Below are 24,231 nucleotides of genomic sequence, written 5' to 3' on the forward strand. Positions count from 1 at the left end.
AAGGACGAAATCGCCGAAAAACGGCAGCCTTTGAAGAAAAAGAAAGTGCTGCTTCATCAAGACAATGCACCGTGTCAAAAATCTATGAATTGGGCTTCGAATTGCTTCCTCATCCACCGTATTCTTCAGATCTGGCACCCAGCGACTATTTCCTGTTTTCAGTTCTGAAAATAATGCTCCCTGTGAAGAAATTTTCGTTGAATGAAGTGGTGATCGACGAAACTGATGCCTATTTTGAAGCAAAGGACAAATCGTATTACAAAAATGGTATCGAAAAGTTGGAGGGTCGCTATAATCAGTGTAGCACCCTGGAAGGGAATTTGTTGAATAAAAAAAAAACTAATTTTGCCAAATAAATATGTTTTAATATGGCAGGCCAGGGACATTTCAATTGACCTGTTATACTAATTTTTACTTACTTATACTCACTTTTACTCTCATCATCCTGTCTTGGTAATTGGCAGCATTGAATCATAATCTTTCTTTAAAACCAATGAATAAAACCATTCCTGTTTCCAGCATGAGGAACAATATATTTGCAATAAATTATTAATATTAAGTGTTGTGACTAACAAAACCTAATCAGTTGTTATTCCAACGTTTACCTTTTTCCATCAACTTTTGTTGTCTTAACATCAATTTTATTATCATCTTAGCATGAGAGACCCAATGTCCCGATTATATACCGATTATATAATAGATTATATTTTCCATTTTTTAAAATATTTTCAAAAAAAAACGCAGCAACTTAATGTTTTTTTTTATTAAAAATGCTTACCTTTTTAATTTTGCTACCAAGAGGGAGCCTCCATTATCTAGTTATGTACTAGTAACTGTTGAGAGACGCAATATGGTTTCGGCATTTTCAATCTGAATAATAATAAGCAGAGATTTGAAATTTATCAAAACAAGCAAAGCATCTGCCGATTTATAACCCGTATTTATCACAGCTAATATTTTGAAGAATTTTGCAAAGGTTTGATAATTGGACGACTTTGGCAGTCTGGTTTGTTTACGTGTTCGAACGTATCAGACAGCATTGTATCTCTTTAACTAGAATAAGATAAGAAGGAAAATTGTCTGAAAAGAAATCTGATTCTAAAACGAATTTACAAATTGCGGCAGGCAACACATTAAACATATTGATAACGTGAGTTCGCTGTTATTTTGACTAGACTATATATAGTCTATTCAAAGTTTTTTTGTACATATGTCATCAAGATGTTTAATGTATTGCCTGTCGAAATTTGTAAATTCGTTTCATAATCAGACAATATTTTCTTTCTCATTTTATTCTAGTTAAAAAGAGACATAATGCTGTCTGATTAGTTCGAACGCGTACAGGAATGAGCCGGTCAAAATCGTCCGGTTGCCAGACGCATGCAAAATTCTTGAAAGCAATCGTGGTAAGAGGTTATAACTTTGACCTATAAACTATTGTGGCTGTATTTAACTGTAGTTTGTAGATGTACTATGATGTTAAAATAAATTATATTTGATAACATTTTGGTTCAATTATTTTATTTACATTAGAATTTTGTTGTATGGCAAAGCTAACCTGAACTAAAACTCAGAGTTGATGCGGTAACATTGCGTCATTCTGACGTCACAAATTGAGATGACGTATCTACAAAATAACTTTGAACAGACTATATATGTTTTTTAATAAAAATAAGACTTACAACAAACATTACCATTTCGAAAATATCCTCTATAAAATAAATATATTTACATTTTTTAGACATGTGGTAAAACAAGCCGCGCCTGCATCGAGTTGCACCTCAGGATCATCCCCAACCAGTCCGGTAGATCCATCCGCTTGCCGAACACCACCATCTCCAACGTCACAGTTACCTCAGCAACCATTCTTAGCGCTTCCTACAAACCCAATCATAATAGTACCTTACTCGTTGTTCAGATCAGCTAGTGTCCTACCATCATTGTCAACCGCGACCGGAATCCCAAACCCGGACACTCCATGTTTTCTTTTACCTAACGGCACTCTGCAACCAATGACCAGCGCTCTGTCTGCGATGACCACCGCAGCCGCTTCGAACCCAAACACGCCAGCTCAGCCTACGCCGGATCAAGTTTTGAAGGCGATTAATAAAACCAATAAGGAAGAACCGCCAGCGTCGAAAGAAAATCCATCCTCGGCACCTCTAGATCTAACCGTACGAAAATCGCCAGAACTGAAAGAGAAAGACCGCAATAGCACGCCGAAATCCAACGACATGGACTTGGACCATGAAAAGGAAAATTTGAAACACCCACCATTCTCTCCCGAAAAGATCGAATGCGAGCCCTTAATACATCATTCACCATGTTCGACACCTGGTATGGCTATCGAAAAAAGTTCTCCTGGATTAAGACAGCCCATTAGCATCAGTCCTAAGAGGAATCTGGATGATTTATCACGCAGCAATAGCCCACGGTATAATACCTTTTTGTTCACTTTGAATATATTGTTTCATAAAATTAAATTGGCAGGTCATCCAAAACACCCAAATTAAGTAATGAAAAAACTAGTCTTGAAACTGCTGTACCGACAGGATCACAGTTTGATATTCCCTCTCTACATCCTTTGTTAATGAGAGCAGGAAATATGCCGTTATTCTCGCCAGAGGTAAGAAATAATTACACGACACATACACAGTCATGAGTATAACATTGAACTTTAGTTACAGATGCGTTTATCAGACTTAACACCTTTACCCCCTGTCATGCCTCAAGTCATAGTTAAACAGGGAGTCTCAAAATGTAAAGAATGTAACATTGTATTCTGTAAACATGAAAACTATGTTATTCACAAGAAACACTATTGCTCAGCGCGTAATTTAGAAGATGACAGCTCTAAAACAAGTGGAAGCCCCCCAGTTAGTCCTAGGTATTATGTTATGATTTAATTTTTATTAAAATTTTGATACAAAATGCAGTAAAAATATGATAATATTGTTATATAAGGTGTAACATACTAATTAATTTTCTCTTAGAAGCGCAGGCGCTACAAGCCCAGCAGCACAGTATCAACAACTAATATGCTTAGCATGTGGTATCAAGTTCACATCACCTGATAATCTGAACGCTCACCAACAATATTACTGTTTGAAGCGAAACGATTTGGAGCCTAAAAAATGTCTCAAATGTCGTGCTGTAGTTGAACCCGGACATCAATGTATATCTCATACAGCTTTAGCAGGATGGAAATGTCCATGTTGCGATGTTATAAGCGCCACAGCTAGTGCAGCCCAACGCCACATGGAAACTCATACTGGTGTAAAAGCATATCGATGCACCATCTGTAAATATAAGGGCAATACGTTACGAGGGATGAAGACACATATTAGAGTGCATTTCGATAAAAGATCACCGGACCTACAGGTACATATATCTTTAAGATACTTTTAAAACTTATAATTAATCACATATTTTCTATCAATAGGAAGAAAAATATATTTCATACATCCTAGAGGGTGACAATATTGCTGCCGGAATTGCAGAAGTGCCGCTTGCATCCCACATATCTATAGATGAACGAGCGTCACCAAATCCCGAACGACCCGATCCTCAACACAGCTGTCCTCAATGTCCATATGCTTCTCCATACAAAGCCAATGTCGTCCGTCACATCAAACTCGTCCATGAAGCCAACAATGATGATCATTTAAGTAACGGGGAAGAAAAAGGAGCTAGCGGTAGTGCCAAGAATATGCAAATAGATGAAGAAGAAGAAATTATTGGTAAGTAATTAAAACTCAATGAAATTAATTGATCATAACATCGTCCGTATACAAGATTTTGATATGAAATATAAATGAATGTATTTATTTTATAGTAAAAAAAGAAGCTATGGAACCGGAGGTAATTATAGCACCGGTAGAAGGAGCAACTATAAAGGAAGAACCAGAACTATCCACAACGCCAAATTCTAAAACGTCGGATGATGAAATTATGCAGGAGGCGTCGAAAAATGGCCCAAATTATTGCCAGTCCTGTGACATTTATTTTAATTATCTAAAGACATTCATAGCTCACAAGAAGTTTTATTGTTCGAGTCACACTGGCGAGATTAGTAACTCTAACAATAACAACAACACTGGTACCAGAACTGCAGAAACTTCAGTGTTATAATGGAGGCGACGAGACTGTAATTCGATGCATATTCCATTAAGAGGAAAGTAATATTTAGAATCGCCAAACTCGTGAAATGGGAAAATTTTATAAGAATATTAAGGTATAAAAATTAGGCCAGTAAATTCCATCATCATGTATACGCATTTTACAGAGTAATAAAATTTACAGGGTGCGGTCAAAATATTTGAATACGATATATATCCTTGTATATGATTACATTCGCTGTATCTATTTTATAGTTGTGCAATATAGAGTCTCAATATTTACAAACACCCTGTATTATATTAGTTTTCGATAATTATTAAAAAGCTCGACAAAATATTCAAAATATGAATAATCAGTAAATAATTTATGGGAGATTAAACGTTACATAAAGCAATTTTTTTTTACTTTTGATACTTTACAGAACATTTCATGTACACCAATAATACAGCTATTCCTATATATGTCTTTTAATAAATATCTTGATTCATATGAATAATTCCTAAATTAGTTCACGGATAATTCGTTGATCATTTATTTTTGTAAAAAGTACTATTTGCCGTATTTTATTTGATCCTTAAAAATGCATCCATAAATTCCTAAATCAAATATCAAGATATTCAATTAAACTATTATCAATAGTATTGCATGTATTTGCAATAAACATATGTTATTTAATGTATAATCCAGTATATATATACATATGTAAAAAATAAATATATATATTAATTATTATGATGATTATACCTAGCACTTTTAGTTTAATATGTTAGGTTTGTTTTGTATAAAATTAAATTTTATTTTTGATCTAGTTCTTAAGACAGTGATTTGTTGCACTGGAAAATATTATTATGCCAAAGCGTTTATTTTTCTCTATTATGAGTTTTGTAGTTGAATGTTGATTTAAGTTTTGTCTTGACGTTACTTAGGTTTCTAGTTTATTTTCTCTTTTCATAAAGTTAAAATGAATTAAAATTCCATAGATGTAAAATATTTAGTTAGTTATGGTGTTCAAAACACTTAGATTATTGAATAATATAACAGTGATGATTACCGTTCTTGGAGACAATAAATTATTTATTTCTAAGCATTATTTTGTTTTATTTTACGTTCCTTGATGTGTTAAAATAAAAATATTTTGATCGTTAATAGTATAAACGAAGAACCGATAAAAAAATAATTTAATTCAGCATCATTTGATATCCAAGATGTTAATAATGCAGTTGGCCTTAGGATTCCCTGAATTTTCGACAATTTTTGCTAATTTTCACCAACATAATCTGCCTTTGGTGGCCTTACACTCTGAAGTGTACTGCTTCTGGCACTCTGAGCAACTTTAATCCACCTTTGGCGACCTTATAGCTTGAAATGCGATACTTTTGCCTAAACTCCACTGAACTATGTCAAGCAATGCTTCGAGTAGCTGCGGGTTGATTATCAAGTTGTCTTTTTTCTTGATAAGCAAGCTCATTATGGTTTTCAAAAACGTTAGTTTAGAACATATAGTACCGTATTAATCGGGCTATTTAACACTAAACAAATTTAGAAGCAAAATAAGAACTAATAACATTTATGCAAAATTAAATTAATTCCGCTTAGGGAGCTCGTTGGAATTAAATAAAGAGCCTTTATAGTTCATAGTACAATAAAAATAACAACAGTTTGTCTTCCTCTTTGTATTAATTATTATATATCTAGAGCATTCTTTCCAAGACTAAGTAAATCAGCAAGCACAAGCAAACCGTTAAGTTATTGTAAAATACGGTATAGCACAACCACAATGAGAAAATGTAACAAAAGCACCGACATGGAAAGAAATAGGAAAACAACGAGTGTCGGAATAATATTAGTAGAAAGATTTTTTAGAGGCCAATGTTTGGAATTGGAAGTTTTAACTTATTTGCAACTACATCACACAAGAAAAATAACTGGCCAGTATGCTAAGAATATTACTGATTTTTTTTATTATTATTTAATTATTACATTGTTACTAGTCGTTTCCGTCTAACCTACAATTTGTCTTTATGATAGCTTAAATCTAGGTATATAACTAGGAGGACCCATCGGCCTTATCTCAGTCTCTGATGAAATAATGTTTATAGATATCACTGCTGTATTTTTATTATATGCACCTCACCTAACAACACTACACAAGATCAGATGGTTTGATTCTTTTGAGTCTGTGTCCTATTCTGGTGGTATCTAAACGCTGCAATACTTTAATATTCTCATGAGAATGGAGTCCTCACGCTCCCTTGCAATTCTCTTGATTTATATAGGCTTTTATATAGCTCTATAGGCTTTAATTTCGTTTGGTTGGTGACTTCCCAGGTTGGGATCATTATAGAATATTACTGATGAAGAGTAGACTTACGCAAACACTACCATATTCAACAGTTTCAATGTATAAGCTGTAGAAATGTATAAGCTGAGACACAAAAACTCAAGTTACTTACTCACCTTCTGAGTGGAGCAACGGCACTCTATACACAGTATGTCACATTCTCAAGAAATGTTAATCTTTGGCCACACAAAATATGAACTCGATTTTCCTCATGATCTATCTGACATATTTATTCCAAAAACTTGTCTTTTCATTATTTGTTCCCCTTCCTTTGTTTTCCTTCGCTTTATTTGTTCTTGGAAACCTAACAAGACTTTCGTTATTACAATAGAATCAATTACATCACTACCAGCGATCGAATCCATATACCACCCTTTCATATTCACATTCTAAAAATATTAAAGATTGGAGCAAATTACAACAATAGATCTCCTTTCCCTGGTTCTTCTTACACAGTGATATAGAGAAATGAGCGAGCGAATTTTCTTTTTAGCCGACGGACTAGCTGTTTTATACTTTCCATATGAAATAAAGACCTGTATACCTATTATATGTTACCATCGCTTATAAAAACTTGCTGAATTGGATGGAATCAAACTATGTTACATTAAGAAAATCTATTATGAGGATCTGTATAATTCTCACCAAAAACTAACCACTGTTGCCCGCTTCAGACCACTCTCGCCACTGCAAGCTCGCGCATGGGCCTATTAAATGGTAATCTCCATCTGCTTGTATATAATGCGGAATAAGACTGTCTATAAAATGAGTTTTTCTGTATACCTGGATATCTGCAATACCTACAAGCAAATAAGAATTCAACTAGATCTAAAGAACCTAAGGAAAGGCCAAGCAACATCGACACACGGATGAAATTGAAACTGAAAGAAAACTGGAACAATTCACTGAAGAAAACTGGAACCGTATTTCATTTAAACTAAATTAGTATTGTAAATACTACACCTATAATTAATGTAAAATCTTAGGAGGCTAGTGGGTTGTCAAACTAATACAATAAATAAATATTTTATAAAATATACTCAATATATTGAACGATTTAGATATACGATTGCACATTGCATTTCAAAATAATCCGATATTAATATTATAATAAAATAACAGCAAATGTAACAAAAAGGACTGTCATTAAATACCATAATAATTGCTACTAAATCATGTTACCCACTTTCCTTGCAAAAACAGTTCCTGCACATGTCTTTTTGTAAACGCGAACGTGTTATCTACGCGTATCAGACTGGGCTAAGCTCTCGTGCATTTTTTCCTAGATAACAAACCATTTGCATAAGGTCACAATAAATAAACGAAGTTATCTTGCCAAGCCGTGTTATATGCACGCTCAGGGAGATTTGCCTGCGGCGATAATACAAAAAAGACTAAAAGGGCAGGTAGAACAGAGGCTGGAGGCATTAAATAAACTCTTCATAAATACATAGTTTATATAATATAGCTAAAAATTCACAACTGTAAAAATCAATCTATGTATCACATAATTCCAAACATTGAAAAAGTGTGTATCAACGAAATGAATATTAAGCTGCGTCGCCATCTGTTTAACCTCTTCTTTATTATTCATTTATTTGTATTATTATTTATTTATTCAAGTAATAAAATATCATAAAAAGCAGTTTATTAAAGTAGTAAATTAGTGCCCTATTTTTACTATAATTCATTGTATGACCAGCATAACTGTCTCATATGTGACAACCTACACGAGATTCATCAAGTACATCTACACAATAATTACTGTTTGGTGTCTGCGATTTGACCCCCGTAGACATTTTATTTTATGGTTTTCTGAAGTTGTACGTCTATATCAATAAGCCGCACCAGATCGACGTTCTTAAAGTCAACGTAACTCAGGCTGTCGTTCAAAATCAGTCGGATTTATGGGCACATACATAACTTCAAAGTAACATTTCAACATCGACCCACCCTTATTGAAAAACCTTAGTTTGAAGCTCATTTTTCACAGAATGTGATTGTTTTAAATGTAAAAGAATTATGTTATTTTGTTAAAGGTTAAAGAGGTATAACACAATATTCCAGGTTGCCATCATTTATTTAATACTTGTTTTAAAAGCTGCTGAAAACAATTAATGTACCATAACCAATCATAATTAACACAGTGTTTATATTACAATTAAGTCCCCATTATTGTATCTGTTGGTACAAATGTATTTTAAAACCATTTTGATTAGATTAGAACTACCTAGGAACTTTAAAATACTTTAAAACTAATTTTAAGTTAATGTGGCTAACTCTTAAGAAATATTTTAAATTACATCACAGCAGTGTCTAAATTTAATTCATAATTAAAATCTTGCAAATCAAAGTTAAGTGAAATTTTAACATAAGATGCAATACAATACAATATTTAAGAATGCTTTAAATAAGCCGTATGACATATTAATGCAAATAACTTCAACCATAAATTGAAAAAAATATATTATCATTAACCTACAAGTACAATATATAAATAAATTCTTAATAATGATACTCATCTTCATCAATATCTCCATAATAAAAATCAGAAGCCAAATTACTAGTTTCAACATTCTTATTTTTGGCTTTAAATCTAGCATATAATTTGCCATATCTTAATTCATCCTCCTTATTATCATCTTCAAAATCTTGATAATCTTCTTCATCTTTGCTGTAAATAAACTCTTCTTCACCAGAATCGGATGATAGATTATCATCAATGTCCAGTCTATTAACAGCTTGCACCTATAAAAATAACAAAGTAATATAAAAATAATAATATAATACAAACATATATGAAGAACATACCATGTCATCTTCATTAATACTTTCTAGATCATCTTCATCAGGATAATCATTTCTCCAATTACCTTCAGCATTAGAATCCTCACTATCATCATCTGATACAGAACTAATTAAACCATTATCTCTAATTGATCCAAAAACTAGTGGATCATTTAATGGATATACACTGAAAAGAAAACAGCATTCAAATTACATCTATTAGAATAAAACAAGCTTGTTTCCTTTGATACATTTCTATTTCACATTAAAATCAGCAAAAATGTTATTGAAGTACCAACAAAAAACTTACAATAATGCTGTAATGATTACAAAATATTAATCTAGTATAAAAATATAACAGTTATCTTTGATCAGAAATAATTAACTAAACCTAGGGTATTGTACATATATAAAATATTTTCTTAAACACTGTAATTGTTAAAAAACAATACTTTTATACAAATGTAAATTGCAATAGATTACTTCAGATCTTAATAAACTATCTCAAGTATTTGAATATGAAAATTAATGTAATCATTTAAATTAAAAAACAGTTCGATATTAAAAAAATATAAAATCGACCACATTAAAGGTATATACTAACCTAACATAGTCTCCTATTTCCGCTTCACCAAAATCATCAGAACTTGTATAATAAAAATCATAAACAAACTTTGATTCATCTGTAGCAGCATTCTTATTATCTATCGGATCATTATTAAAATTAGCTTCCAAATCAAAAATAGTTACTTCTGAATTATTAGAATTGTCTGCTTCATTTTCTAGCTCTGTGTCGGAAAGCGTTTTTCTAAAGAAATTTACAACACGATATCTATTATTTTTTGACGAAGTTTTAATTTCTTTACGCAATTTATCACTAATATTAACATCGTGTTTCTTGAAATGATCTTTAAGGTCAGGCACATTGTTCAGACGATGTGTTTTCAAGACGTTTTCTATATGTTCTTCCTAAAATGATATGGTTTATAAAAACAGTAAAGGGGTCAGTTAATATTAGTCTTACTTGACTGGAAGTCCCTGCTAATTGAAATACTGTAGATAATTCCTCAGTATTACCATTTTCTTCTCCGTTAGGTTTACGCCGTTTGCAATTTAAAATTAAAGATTCCAAAGCATCTTCATCCAACCGTCTTTTAATACGCACCAACGCAGCCATGTTTATACAAAATAAAACACAAAATACGGAAACGTTCTATTTGCTCTTAGAAAATAAAATGAATATTTTGACAGAGTCGGCATTTAAAATAAACTATAGTAGGTGGTATAACTGCTATGTTTCCTATTAACATTGTGGCAACATTGTAATAGGACTTAATTATTAATAAATTGATTTAAACTAAAGACAATGATAATTTATTATTTACTTATTACTTAGAGAACTATCAGTAAAGCCAACATAATCCTTAAATATTCCTTTTACATATATATAAACACATATATATATAAACAAAAAATATAAAACTACATTATTTACGAAAATCCTTATAAGATACATATAAATTTCATATTTTAGAGATAATTAATTTTATTTAGATAGTTTAGAAAAAAAAATCGTAGTTTTGTTTTTACGCTTGTGGTGTCATTGATTTATGAGTCATGATTTAAAAACGTCAGTGTTGTCATCCTTGTTATTACAATTATAATAAAATATAATTCGGATTTATTTACCACAAAGTGTCATCTGTATTACTGATCTGAACTGTAATTTTTATAAGTAGAAGACTATTAAGATATAAGTAATTAGTCATGGGTAATGAAATGTCACAGTCAGCCATGGAAAGTATCCTTTTTATCTGCAAATTATAATTACATTATCTATTACAGTATATGAATATTAAATATCCTTAACACACCTCAGAACATCTCTTCAATTTAAAATTTGCGGTCAAAGAATTGGAAAGAAATTCAAAAAGATGCGAGAAGGAAGAGAAGCAAGAAAAGGCTAAAACAAAGCAGGCAATACAGAAAGGTAACATGGAAGTTGCAAGGATACATGCAGAAAATGCTATTAGGCAAAAGAATCAAGCTCTAAATTACTTAAGAATGTCAGCACGAGTAGATGCAGTTGCAAGCAAAGTACAATCAGCAGTTACTACAAGAAAAGTAACTAATTCTATGGCAGGTTCTTATCCACCACATAATATTTTTGTTATGGATATTAATAATTACATATTTAAGGTGTTGTAAAGGCAATGGATGCAGCAATGAAGAGCATGAATTTAGAAAAAATATCTGGTGTAATGGATAAATTTGAACAGCAATTTGAAGACTTAGGTGTTCAAACTGATGTATTAGAGAATACAATGGCACAAACAACTACAACACTGATACCACAGAATGATGTAGATTCATTGATGCAACAAGTTGCCGATGAAGCTGGGTAATTCACTTTAATCACTATAAATTATTTGCACAAATATAATGTTGTTCATTAACAGATTGGAACTTAATATGGAACTTCCTGAGGGTCCACAAGGTAGCACCATAGCTGCATCACAAGCTTCTCACGAACAAGATGAACTTACACAAAGACTAGCAAAATTAAGGCAAACTGAATAGAAAACTGCAAGGCCAGTTAGGTTAAGGTGGGCTGTTATTGAAATAGGACCTATTTGACTCAGTAATTTAATTTCAGACATTTCTGACAATAATGCAAAGTCTGTCAAATGCAAAAGGTTTTTTTCCTTTTATAGGCTTAAAATTACATTAAAATCAATAGTGTCTTGTATCTGTAACAGAATAATTTTATAAGTGATCAACAGTTAAAATCATACTTGTGATATATATATATATATATTTCTTTTCAACACATATGTAAGATTTAGAGTTAAGTTATATTATTAATATGTATCATTTTGTTTAAAAATATATTTTATCATATATAACAGTAGATGTAAGAATCAAGTAATTCCCTTAATTTGATTTCCAGCATTCGCTTTGTGATGTAGGTCCTATGCAAACCTGTTTATAATTTTGTATATCAAGCTTACATTTGTTGTTTTATTTTTCTAAGTGTTTTAATTATAATTAATGATTGTAAAATAGCCAATAAATATTTTGACGTTATGTTTTTTTTAAATAAATATATACAGGAGTGAATTATAAATGAAATACGTTGTTGCCGCTGATTTTATTTTTTCCTGTAAATAACTGGGAGACGCATGCAAATTTTAAGGTTAAGTATTCATCATAATTAAGGTTATGTTTTTAGGTATAAACTTATATTATATAAATAAACGTTTGTTAATATAATGTTGACGTTAGAATTCATTTTTATCTTTGCAACACATTGTATAATAAAATTTAGGCTTAAAAATCAAAAAGGATGTGGATGTATTTAGACTTTTTAAGTAATATCTTGGAAACCCCGCGAAAATATTTAAAAATGGTGAACCAATCATTAAGAGCGTTATCCAGTTGCCATAACAACAGATCAAGAACTTTGAACCAATAGAAAGACATCCAGCTCACACGTGACGTAATGATCCAAAGTTATTGGATTTTTAGCATATTTCAAAATTCCCGCTATATCATTATAGGGGGTTTTAATTTCATAGCTATAAATCTGACAACAATGCTTTTTAATTATTAACGCATAAATATCTATACAAGTGGTATCTTATATTATTTCTCCATTATAATAATAGAATACATTACTGCATATAATGTTAGAACTGAATTTATGCCTGTCTTAAACTATATCAAATATTAAATAATTCTAAGTCTGGCGCTGTTGTAGCAGGTAAAGACACTTGACGGCTGTGCTTCCGCCATTTTCTTACGATTGTGCTATTTATCTACAATCTTTTAGGGTATTTATAGTGTTAATAAACTTAAAGCCCCAGACGTATTATTTTAAACATAAATATTGTATCAATACAGTGGATCCTAAGGTAATAAACTGGTTTTTAATCCGGTATGTGAACGAGTACTGAATGCAGTTAATACATCCGTCGTAAAATTTTTGAAGGATATATGTTTTATTATGTTATTAAATATGCTACAAATCATACATTGAGATATTAATGATTAAACGTTTATATGACTCTAGAGCATAAGAAAATGTTCAAATTGTAAAACAAGTGAATGATGGCACAGTTCCTTGAGGTGTTGAATCATGGTGATACTAATGTGGAGCAAACTGGGCAATTTTTTAGTGGATCTCAGGATAATGACTCAACCCAAATTCGATATATTCTTGCTGATGATACTCAACAATTCTCAACCCAACAGGTAAAACATGACCTGTTCAAGATGTATTTTTGTTAACTTTGAAAAACATTATTTTAGCTAGTTCATTTGTCAGCTGACCAGGTTGTGGTAGTCGATAGATCTCAGCAGCCCCTTCAAGGAGTTGTAATAGATCAAAACCAGATTGCTTATCAGTCGTCAAATCAACCTCAGTTTAACGCGGTAGTTCAAAATACAAATGTCCATATGAATAGCCAACCAATTTATTATATGGAAACTAGTAATACAGCTACAGAAGGTGTTCAAACTGTACAGGCAGTAATTGATCAAGTAATTTTTTTTATTTTGTAATAAACTGTGGTATGAATTAGGAATATTTGCTGTATGATTTGAGGCACATTCTTAAACAAAAAGTGTAAATTAAGAATAAGACCATCTTTATTTGGAGTTTGGAATTATAAAGACATTTGAAGTTTAAAAAGATTAATTTTTTGTATTAAATAAATTAAATTTCATTACATATGAACATTAAATCTGAATTAATTTTTATTTCTCTTTCCTGGAATAGATATAGTAAAGAAACGAAATTGTTAAAATATAAAGAAAACAATATTTATATGGCTTGTTTTACAGACTTCTACGATACAGTCAAATCATCAGTCTTTAACACAGTCTGTAAATGACCAAATTTCTACAGCTATTCAATCCAGAGCACTACCTCTTTTTCAAGTTAGAACTGGGATTAGAACAATTCGAAATCCAGTAATAATTTTATACATTTATATCATTAATTATTGAATTCAGTGTTTACTGAATGAAGTTTTACAATTCTTTTTTTTTATAGTTTGTTATTTGTTACAGGTTAATGTTACAACACGCCCATTATCAAATTCAGTTAGGGCTAATGTTCCACAAGCTAGATCCCAGCAATCTGGTTCACAAATTAGAACAATGACACCTCCACAAACCCAATTAAGAGTTAGAGTCCCTGGACCCCAAGCTAGACAACATGGACAAGTATGTAACTAAATACATTTCTTACATTTTTGTACTATTTTCGAATTTCATATTTTAATTACATTATAATTCTCATCAATTTTAATAATAGGCACAACAAATAAAGTCAGCAATGGCAAATAGACAGAATGCTCAGTTAGTAAAACAAGTGGCACTATCGGAGTCCCCTGATCCTCATGAAATCACCAATGATCTTCAAAATGCCACACGACAACTTATTGTGAAAAGTGACGAACAAGTAATTATCAATATATCTTATTTACTTTTTATCACTTTTTTTATCACAGTAATTCTAAGTTGTATTTATTTTTATAATTTGATTAATGCATTAATTAATATAGAATGAAATGGAAGAACATATGGATACATCCAATCCAATAACACCTTATAGAAAGCCCATGGATACCAGGCCACCATTATTGAAAAATCCCATATTATCTAGGCTTCCTAGTAATATAAGAATAACACAAACCAACAACCAACCGCCACAAGTTACTGCTGTACAACTGCCTGATACTATATTAACTCAAGCACTTCAACAAACATCTACTGGCCAAACTAACGAAAACACTCTTATGAACGATAGTATGAAGAGACGACCGTTGAGTAGTAATCTGAGAGTTGCACAAATCAACAGCCAACAAAAACCTTCTGTTTCACATGTTATTGATCCGATTAATCAGGGTTACCATCAAGCACCTACTGGCCAAACTAACCAAAATTCTCTTACAAGTGATAACATGAAAAGGCGACCCTTATCTAGGTAAAATTTGATATATTTAATGATTATCTAAATTGTGAAAAAATTATTTTAGGCCAGCTAAAGTCCCTAATGTACCAGCTAAATCTAGAATGCAAAGAATTTCCAATCCTACAAATTATAATTCTCCTAGGATGCCTAATCAACAACAAAATCCGAGATTTCCAATAAACCAACAACCTAGGTATCCTAATCAGGTTATATATTTAATTTTTTAGAAAAAAAAAATGATATTAATTTTTTCATTCTACATTTAGCAACAGGTCATGTTGGCACAAAAGGTTACTCCACAACAGTCTGTACAATCATCAACAACTCAATCAACACAAAATATACAGCAACAACCACAGGCTTCTCAACTTCAACAAAATGGAGAATCACTAAATTATGTTATAACGCCGCCTGCTCCAAATAGACCTAGACAACAACGTGCTCTGCCTTCATATATCCCATCTAGCCAAATACAACAAATTATAGGTATGCACACGATCTATTTATTAATGTTGCTATTATTATTCTTTCACTTGTTAGAGACCACAAAAATACCTGAGGAGTTTTCTGATTCGATAAGGATGTTGGTTTTATTGGAAAATGGAGAGCAACGACTTATCACATTTACTTTACCACGGGAAGCTTGTACCATTCAAGAAGTATTGGAGCAAGTTAGTGTTCCATTTACATCAGAAACTAATATTCAAGTTACGGAGGCTAATACTAACGGAATAAATTATATTGTGACGGTGGGAAATGTCGCAAATTTCAGACATGGAGACGATGATCAAGACCTGTCTGAAACTGATACATTTCAAACCCAGCAAAATAATCAACCATATCAAGGAAACAACCAAACTAATGAAATCATTGGTTCCAATCAATCAAATATCTTACCTGAAAATCCAAAAACATCTACCCCAGAACCACCCAAAGAAGTCCCTAAATTGATTCCTGGCAAATTAGCTGTGTGCTCATACTGTGGATATACTGGTGAGGATTTCAATAAATGTACAAGGTGTTCAAGGAAATTACCTGAGAATGTCAGATCAATTGATGCCCCAGTAAAAACTAATATATTGAAGAGTGATTCTACAAAAGAACTTTCGAGTCAAGGTACATCTGTAACCAAAACTTCTACCCAGCAATCTTTAGGTAGTATAGTATTGTAATTGTAATGTAATGGTATTTTACTTGCAGTTATTTTTTAGCTAAATCATCAGCATCACCAAAGAAAAAAAACATTAAAGTAAAACATATAGAAGAATCAGTTGTAATTAGTTCAGATGAAGAAGAGGATGATAAAAAGTCGGTTAATAAATCAGTAAGTTTTAAATTTTCCACAATTCTGTTTATTTTTAAAAATTCTTCCATATAAAATATTTTAGGTAAATGAACAATTATTGAAAAGCCTTGGTGCTTCTGTTACTATTAGTCCTGTTACCAAAGAACCATCATTAAGCGACGTGAAAAAGCATGTTCGAAAAGGTATTTCTCGATAATAATTCTGATATAATTGGAAATATATTTTTGATATTTGTTTACAGTAATTGGCGAATCTATTAAAAATATAAAAATTAGTTTGAAATGTCGAACGGTTCGTATTGGATCCTATCGCTTTTACCCACCAGAAGACGTAAGTAAAAACATTCATAAGTTGCATATTCGATCTTTTTTATCGCGAAAAAATGTTGAATATAATGTTCACTCTTATTGTTCAGGTTGTTATTGATTCGAAGTCTGTTATAATTAAAGCCCCTGTTGTGGATAATAAAACAGACATTAAAACTGTACGTATAGATAAAGGTGATATTGTGAAAGTTTTGGTCTGCTTCCATAAGTCCTTACCAGTAGTTTTTTATTATTTGAATGTAAGTGCAGCACCTTTGATATGCGATATGTTAAATCTATCTAAAGAAAGTGGATTATTTTATGATCCAATTGAAGAAAAGGAAGATTCCTATAGGTAAGTTTAATTTAATAAATACGAAGTTGGGAAATAAGTGGTATATCGTGTTTTAGAAAAATAACACTTTTACCAGAAGATCTTAATGATGACCAAAAATTCGCATTTCAACAAATATATACCACCCCTACAAACAACATAATGGATGAATTAAGTTCTAAAGAAGCGAATGATATATTAATAAAGACATGCCCCAAAGATGGCCCTTCTGTAGGAGGTAGTTTTATGTAAGTTAATTTTTATAAGAAGTTTTATTTAAGTAAAGTTAATCAACTTATAATTTGAGGTACATTTACAGATTAACACTTTTTAATTTATGATACATATATAAAGTATTATTTTACATTTATTTTGTCATTATGTCTAAATATCGTATCATTTTGAAAAATATCATGCAGAAACAATTTATGGTCGCTTGCAAATTTTAATATTTAAAAGGAAAATGTTTCAATCGGAATTTCAAGATAATTCAGACCTTGTGATTACTTCAGGAGTTATTCACTCCTAATAATATATAAATCATTGACAGCATTTGTGATTTTTCAGTTATGAGTGACTAGTTATGATTTGATAATTTTTCTCATCTCCAAATAAGCCAATTTCATAAGCCACTATATATCATACAACCAGATGACAATAATTCCAGAAACCGATAATTTAGATTATACACTTGAATCAGAATCAAACTCCTTTTAAAAAAGATAAACCTCTTGGAAGCCATTGTTTTGATCTACAAGGGTAATTCACATTGACTATCCGTTTCTCTACCCACATATTTTCCCACTTTTTCTTCAAAAAGAACTGATTAAAAAGACTAATATTACCGAATAAAATTCAAACTAATTTCGTTTAGAATTATTATTATTTGTGCATTATACAAAATTGTCGTACATGTTGTAATGACTATAACGATAAATAGTTGCCAAATTTTATATTATACTCTATTTAGATTCTTATTAATTTTCTACTACTCACATATTCTCAATTGATATGTTGCTAATATTTCTCTAATATTTTCTGTACTATATGGCTTGTTAGCTATTTTAAAAGCTATAAACACGAGTAACATTATTATTAGATCCCGTTATAATTGTATAACAGCGATAATGATTTTATAAAAGACGACATAAGTTTTTGAATATTCAATTTAAGTGCCAAATAATATTCATACGTGGATTATAATATTGAAACATTGCAATTACAAGACTATATATATATATATATATATATATATATATATATATATATATATATATATATATATATATATATATATATAATATATTTGTCAAGTAAAGTATTTATTGGAAACTAAGTTTTTTCACGTATTTTTTAATTTACATATTTTAATATCCCTAGTTATTTTTTCTATTGGTTATATTTGAAATCATATATTCGGTTCTGCCAACATAAACGTTTTGACAACACCGCCAAACAAATATTTGAGGTTATATTTGTGGCCGACATGTATTCCTATTAAATTAAAAAAATTTAAAGATGACTGTTGTTTACGAGAATCGTAATGGTTTCCAGTAAGATTTTTTAAAATTATTTTTCAAATATAACTATAAGTTACAGATGTCAGTTTAGTATTCATGAGGGTTATTGTATTTTTTAGGTCATTTAGTGAAATTAAGCAAATTTTACTCTATCCAAAAGAAGGACAAGGGAGACTTAGTATAAATACAGAAGACTACGTTTGTTTGGCTGTTGATCAATTTTTAAATGATAAGATCATTGACTTTTACTTGAAATACTTATGGGAAAATTTACCACCAGAAAAACAAGAGAAAGTACACATTTTTTCAACTTTTTTTTATAAAAGGTTAACAACTAAACCTACAAAGGCTGCCAGGTTTGTAATAAGTTATATATAATGGTTTTTTTCTAATAATTTGTTACTCTAGAAAATCCCATCCATTTGAAGTAGACCCAACATTAACAGCATCAGAAAAGAGACACTGCAGGGTTAAAAATTGGACGAAGAAGATTAATTTATTCGAAAAAGATTATATTATAGTCCCGATAAATGAAAATGCTCATTGGTTTTTGGCAATTATATGTTTTCCAGGAATGATTGGTGCACAAACCTTTGATGGCAAATTATATAATCCTGAACCAAAGCCAACAAAAGAAAAAAGTAAGTATTTTTACTGTTTTATTTTTTTGTTTCATAACTAATTTTATTTTAATAGAAACTAAGAAAGAAAAACCAATTCCTTGTGATGAATTAATGTTAAGTGATAAAGATGAAGCAGAAAGTGAAGATTCAGATTTGGAATCTGATGACTCTGAAGAGAGTTCTGCTGGGTTAGCAGCAGGTGGATCATCAACTTTTAATTTAAACACTTCAGTACCAACACCAACACCAATATTACAAACTAAATCAAAGAAAGAAGTAAGACCGCCTATTAAACAGTAAGTAAAATTTGTTTATAATAATATCTTAAATTCTATATTTGCAACACTTAGCTGGATATTAAAAAGAACTTCAGACTTATGTTTGTATAACGACCTTGTTTTTAATGTAAAGGTCACTTTAAACAAATACAATGCAGTTGGTTTTTGTTAAGTCTTGAATAATTCTGCCTTCTGGCTTGTTTTTAGATCACTTTTTGATTATTCTAGCTGATTATCAGAGTTCATTATAGATATATTATATTATAAGTAATTAGAAATGTGTATTGTTTATATACACTCAGTTAGAATTAATCAAAAAATGATCTATTAACAAGCATATAATTTTTTAATACATCGAGTGACCTTGAACTTCAATGTTACCAATAGTTTAAATGTAAATCGGGAATGAAACATAACCTTTTAAAAAGGGTCGCCAATAGTGAAGTCGGTAAACGAGTATCTATAACACAATGTTATCAATATACAAATGTTTTAAGTAGTTTTAACAGTGTTGCCAATATAATATGTTTTTTATATTGTAATACCACATAAGAATTATTACAATGCAAATGGGAATCATACTAAGAATTAAAGTAATTACAGATACAAAATTATGTAAAATGTAAAGGGAAACGTTTAAATACTTGAAAATTATTAAAATAAACTGCATAAAATATCCAGTATCTAAATACGGGGGTTATTTGAAAATTAATGTATTATGAGTGACTTATTAGGTATTTGGGCAAAATCAAACTAATATTGTTATATGTTGAGAATCCATAAATTATTTAACAAATATTAATAATAGTAATTTCCATGTCGACTATTTACCTTAATTTTTTCAGACCTTGCATTTTAATATTTGACTCATTAGCTGGACCAAGTCGTTGTCGAGTTGTCGCAACATTGAGGGATTATCTCACTGTTGAGTATAAGACAAAAATGGATTCTGAAAGAATATTTAATCGTGATATTATAAAGGGTGCTTCAGTGAAAGTTCCTCAACAGACCAATTTTACGGATTGTGGATTATATTTGCTGCAATATGTGGAACAATTTTTTAATGTATGTGCATCTGTGAATTTCTTTAGCATCAAATATTATACAATAATTGTTGTAGGACCCTATTAAGGATTATAACATTCCGATTAAAGGTATCGACTCTTGGTTTGATGAAATTACTGTGACCAAGAAACGAGAAGATATCTGTAATCTGCTTAGGATGTTGATGGAAGAAGCAGGGACAGATACTAAAATTTTACCAGATATAGCATTACCAACTTTAGATGGTAAATATTTTATTACTACTATATATATTTTGAGGGATTTTTTGTTTTAAAATTTAAAGCTTAATTATATACATTATTATTTATGACTTTTTAAAATTTAGGAAGGTTTCGCTTCCCCAGACCAGTATGAGATAGTTTCTAGTTGAGCAGATATTTCCATTTTTCGACTTTTACGAATATTTCAGCAGATTCTGCAAAATCGTTTTGATTTTTCTGTGGTTCTTTGACAACCTTGTTTTTTTCTGCTGGTTTATCACCGCGATTGTTATTAAGTTTTGAAAAATTATCTACCTATAGGCTTGGTTTTGGATCACTTTTTGATTCTTCTGAGTTTATAATAGATATATCATGTCATGAATAACGGGATATTTGTATTATATACATTCAGTTTTAATGAATCAAGAAACGATCTATTACCAAGTCCGTAATATTTTAATATATCGAGTGACCGCAAATTTCAATGTCGCCAATAGTTTAAACGTAAATCGGGAATGAAACATAACCTTTTAAAAATACTATCTATAGTAGGGATGTTGGCGACAGAGGAAAGTATCGATGTATCGACGAACACAAAATGTCGATACTAAACCACGTAAAATTCACGTCATGTCCGGAGGAAAAATCTCAAAAAAAAGTTCGATACATGTGTCAGTCGATGTAAATATCGATTTTTTCGGCATGCCTAACGTATAGTATCGGTAAAGGACCGCCCATAATGTAATACCAATATCCATTCATTTTAAGTAGTTTTTAACGGCTTTGCCGACATAATTGAAATGCGATCTATTTTTATTAAACTATTAGAAGTTTCTCCTTCAGGTTTGTTTTTTGATTATTTGATCATTCTATCAGTCCCTTCAATGAAATTATCTTTTAATGGCAAATAATATGTTGAGCCTTAACCTTCAGAGTTGCCAATAGTTGTAAATTTGTTGGGAACAAAACATAACCTTTCAAAAAAGTGTTACCAATAGCATGGTCTAGAGCTAAACATTTCTATATATATGGATATGTAATACAATGCAACTAATATATAATTACTATAAAAGGCCGTTCTTATAGTCAAGGGTTAAAATAATTAAAATATAAATTCCAATTCATAGTAATTTCCCATCATGCCTTCCTTGAGTTGTTTTTAATTTATCATCTATATCATAACTATAATATACTTTGAATATTGTTTAATATTCAACCGTTTTTGTCATAGGAATTGTGAATTTGGAGCGTATTTGACATTTAGCAGCTTTCTTTCAAATAGTTGGGAAAATGCAAATTGCTAGAAGTGGTGTTATAGTTATAATATGCATAAGGCCAATTTTCATAATTCTGCCACTGTATAATTTTAGAAAATTCTGGGCAGGAGCCTATATCAATTGATTTTCACAAGCTTTCTTTGAAGCCAGCTTTGCTCCATTAAGAAAGTTTTGCAAAAACAAATAGTTGGATGGAATAATAGTTCCATCCAATTTCTCTATTTTTTTCTGAGTTATCGAAGATATGGGTGGTCTAGCGTTTTCATGATGAAAGACAATGCCTCGCCTTAGTAGCCAGTAGTAGATTAAATATGGGATTGAATAACTCATCATGGACATTTCTTTCAACTACCCGGTTGTAAACTTATTTCGCCTTTCGCCCACTATCTTTTTTCGCACATTATTGTCGTATGTCGTAACTTTTTGTCCTCCGAAATAAAAATGGCTCAATTTTGATTCGTTGTAGTAACGATTTGCAAATGGTTGTGTATTTGGTCTTGGTAAACGGTTCAAAGCCGTTTTTCACTAAACAAAGAAGTAAAATATGACGAAGATAATCTTTTGGATCACCTTTTCCAATTTTGTTTTGTTTTATTCTGTTTAGGAAAACTGATAGAGAAGCAAGAGGTTGAAAATGAGACAGAGCAAGATAATAGTGAAGATAACCCAGACGATATGTTCACCGATATCGATGAATCTGAAATGATCAACGCCAGTATGAACTCAGTAACGTCGACTGAAAACGGCGATGCAACCTCGGAAAATGGACAAGGTTATGCATCGGAAGATAATTTCAAGGACACTATTACATCCTCGCAAGAAAAACCATCCACGGAAGGCGTGAGTGCTAAAAGTGAGATTACGTCGACGGTCATACCCAAGTTGAAACCGTCTCTCAGTGAATTTCCTAGACAATCGAACAAGGAGACCTTGAATTACTTAAAAGCAAAACGTATAGTGCGACATAAATCGAGTGCAGAAACGCCAGAACCGAAAAAAACTAAAATGGATGTGTAATTATTATTTTTTTATTCAGATGATAGAAGTGATATTTATTAAGAAGTTATGAATGTATCTAGCAAATGTTTGAAAGACTTCAAATGTTCTTCAAATAACAGGCGACGTTGATGTAATAAAAAAGTGATGTTATATTAATTATTTATGTTTGTTTCTGGTTTCTCTTCTTAGAAAGACATTCGAAAAACTATCCCAATATAAAACATATTTACTTATTATGATATACCGGCTAGATAGCAATGATTGTGAAAATTATTATAAATAAGATCAATCAGGCAATATTCATTAAAGAAGACAGTGTGCTAAATAGACAAATACTAAGTCCTGTCAGCCTGATTATACAAAGACATTTTAATAAGTTCCTTAAATAGTTGCGTTACATTTTGATTTTAATGTAAATTTTGAAATAGTTCATGTAACTTTTTATGGCTAATAATTTTCCTTTATTAGATTTATAATTTATCCTTGCATTGAGAGGTTTTTTAATTTATCCTTTTTTTAATTATTTACTCTAATGCTCTGTAAAACTACAAATACTTGGGCTTTCTAGAGTGTGGTTTATTCATTTACTTTTTATTAGTCTGTGTAAGTCGTTATAATAAAGATAATCGTTGGTAATCAATCAATATTGTTTTATTATTCAATGTTACCAGTTGTATAATTTAAAATTGAAATAATACGGAGCCAGTACATGCAATCGTATCAATGTTGCCAATATTAAAATTTTTTCACGGATACAGTAGAACCAATATTATTGGTCAGTGACACCAATAGAAGCATCTTGTTTTTATTGTAAATTATATATGATCACAAATATTTCACCATATTTCAAAGTTTTTAATAATTTAAAAATGCATCTCACCAAAAATATAATTTAATAATCTTCCATAAAATTGATTGGGAGTATATATTTACATACTAAGCTAGTTTGAGAAAAATATTTGTTAACTATCTTATTTTGGCTTTTCAATAAAAGTCTAATAATTTAAATATCTTATTAAACAAACATTTTAAAAGTAATTTTGATAAATACGTGTTACATTTGATTTAAATAATGTATAAATTAATTACAGCTGTAT

At 30.7% G+C, this 24,231-nt stretch overlaps 4 protein-coding genes across 16 annotated transcripts in view; 3 read left to right on the forward strand and 1 right to left on the reverse strand.

Annotated features, from left to right (window-relative positions):
• ush (Zinc finger protein ush) overlaps window positions 1-5,203 on the forward strand; it is a 614,796-nt gene extending 609,593 nt beyond the window's left edge. For 5 of the 7 annotated variants that reach the window (XM_076400899.1, XM_076400898.1, XM_076400896.1 and 2 more), the window contains 6 exons: window positions 1,742-2,434; window positions 2,491-2,626; window positions 2,682-2,887; window positions 2,994-3,381; window positions 3,443-3,740; window positions 3,836-5,203. In XM_076400899.1, the coding sequence (XP_076257014.1) occupies window positions 1,742-2,434; window positions 2,491-2,626; window positions 2,682-2,887; window positions 2,994-3,381; window positions 3,443-3,740; window positions 3,836-4,131 (2,017 nt within the window). In that variant the 3' untranslated portion in view covers window positions 4,132-5,203. The remainder of the gene's footprint in view (window positions 1-1,741; window positions 2,435-2,490; window positions 2,627-2,681; window positions 2,888-2,993; window positions 3,382-3,442; window positions 3,741-3,835) is intronic. The other 2 variants (XM_076400897.1, XM_076400902.1) reach the window with 1 other exon arrangement.
• Window positions 5,204-8,909: 3,706 nt separating this feature from the next.
• Window positions 8,910-10,589, reverse strand: fs(2)ltoPP43 (female sterile (2) ltoPP43). The gene is made up of 4 exons (XM_076400649.1): window positions 10,272-10,589; window positions 9,852-10,216; window positions 9,272-9,434; window positions 8,910-9,208 (listed from the first exon to the last, which is right to left on the reverse strand). The coding sequence occupies exons 1-4, from the start codon at window positions 10,422-10,424 to the stop codon at window positions 8,966-8,968; spliced, it is 924 nt and encodes a 307-aa protein (XP_076256764.1). The 5' UTR covers window positions 10,425-10,589; the 3' UTR covers window positions 8,910-8,965.
• A 290-nt stretch (window positions 10,590-10,879) lies between these two features.
• Window positions 10,880-24,231, forward strand: part of Chmp1 (Charged multivesicular body protein 1) — a 395,687-nt gene continuing 382,335 nt past the window's right edge. The window contains exons 1-5 of one of the 3 annotated variants that reach the window (XM_076400925.1): window positions 10,880-11,048; window positions 11,127-11,390; window positions 11,447-11,648; window positions 11,707-11,847; window positions 11,904-12,334. In XM_076400925.1, coding sequence (XP_076257040.1) covers window positions 11,015-11,048; window positions 11,127-11,390; window positions 11,447-11,648; window positions 11,707-11,827 — 621 coding nt within the window. In that variant the 5' untranslated portion in view covers window positions 10,880-11,014 and the 3' untranslated portion in view covers window positions 11,828-11,847; window positions 11,904-12,334. Of the gene's footprint in view, window positions 11,049-11,126; window positions 11,391-11,446; window positions 11,649-11,706; window positions 12,335-24,231 lie in introns of those variants that run through there. The other 2 variants (XM_076400926.1, XM_076400924.1) reach the window with 2 other exon arrangements.
• Window positions 12,842-23,290, forward strand: LOC143194255 (uncharacterized). Of its 5 annotated transcripts, XM_076400910.1 has the most exons (22): window positions 12,872-13,010; window positions 13,080-13,161; window positions 13,320-13,501; window positions 13,559-13,789; window positions 14,093-14,221; window positions 14,321-14,476; window positions 14,568-14,714; window positions 14,818-15,239; window positions 15,292-15,433; window positions 15,494-15,713; window positions 15,768-16,382; window positions 16,439-16,551; window positions 16,616-16,715; window positions 16,775-16,863; window positions 16,949-17,193; window positions 17,250-17,420; window positions 18,812-19,048; window positions 19,101-19,333; window positions 19,389-19,611; window positions 20,439-20,658; window positions 20,714-20,882; window positions 22,740-23,290. In XM_076400910.1, the coding sequence occupies exons 3-22, from the start codon at window positions 13,355-13,357 to the stop codon at window positions 23,150-23,152; spliced, it is 4,422 nt and encodes a 1,473-aa protein (XP_076257025.1). In that variant the 5' UTR covers window positions 12,872-13,010; window positions 13,080-13,161; window positions 13,320-13,354; the 3' UTR covers window positions 23,153-23,290. The 5 variants fall into 5 exon arrangements, with proteins under 5 accessions (XP_076257028.1, XP_076257025.1, XP_076257027.1 ...); XM_076400909.1 differs by having other exon boundaries at window positions 13,001-13,161; XM_076400913.1 differs by lacking the exon at window positions 14,093-14,221 and having other exon boundaries at window positions 12,842-13,010; window positions 13,080-13,501.

Source organism: Rhynchophorus ferrugineus, unplaced genomic scaffold, assembly GCF_030347505.1.
Source record: "Rhynchophorus ferrugineus isolate W39M unplaced genomic scaffold, kcgeb_rfMv2 rfM3, whole genome shotgun sequence".
Taxonomy (NCBI): Eukaryota; Metazoa; Arthropoda; class Insecta; order Coleoptera; family Curculionidae; genus Rhynchophorus; species Rhynchophorus ferrugineus.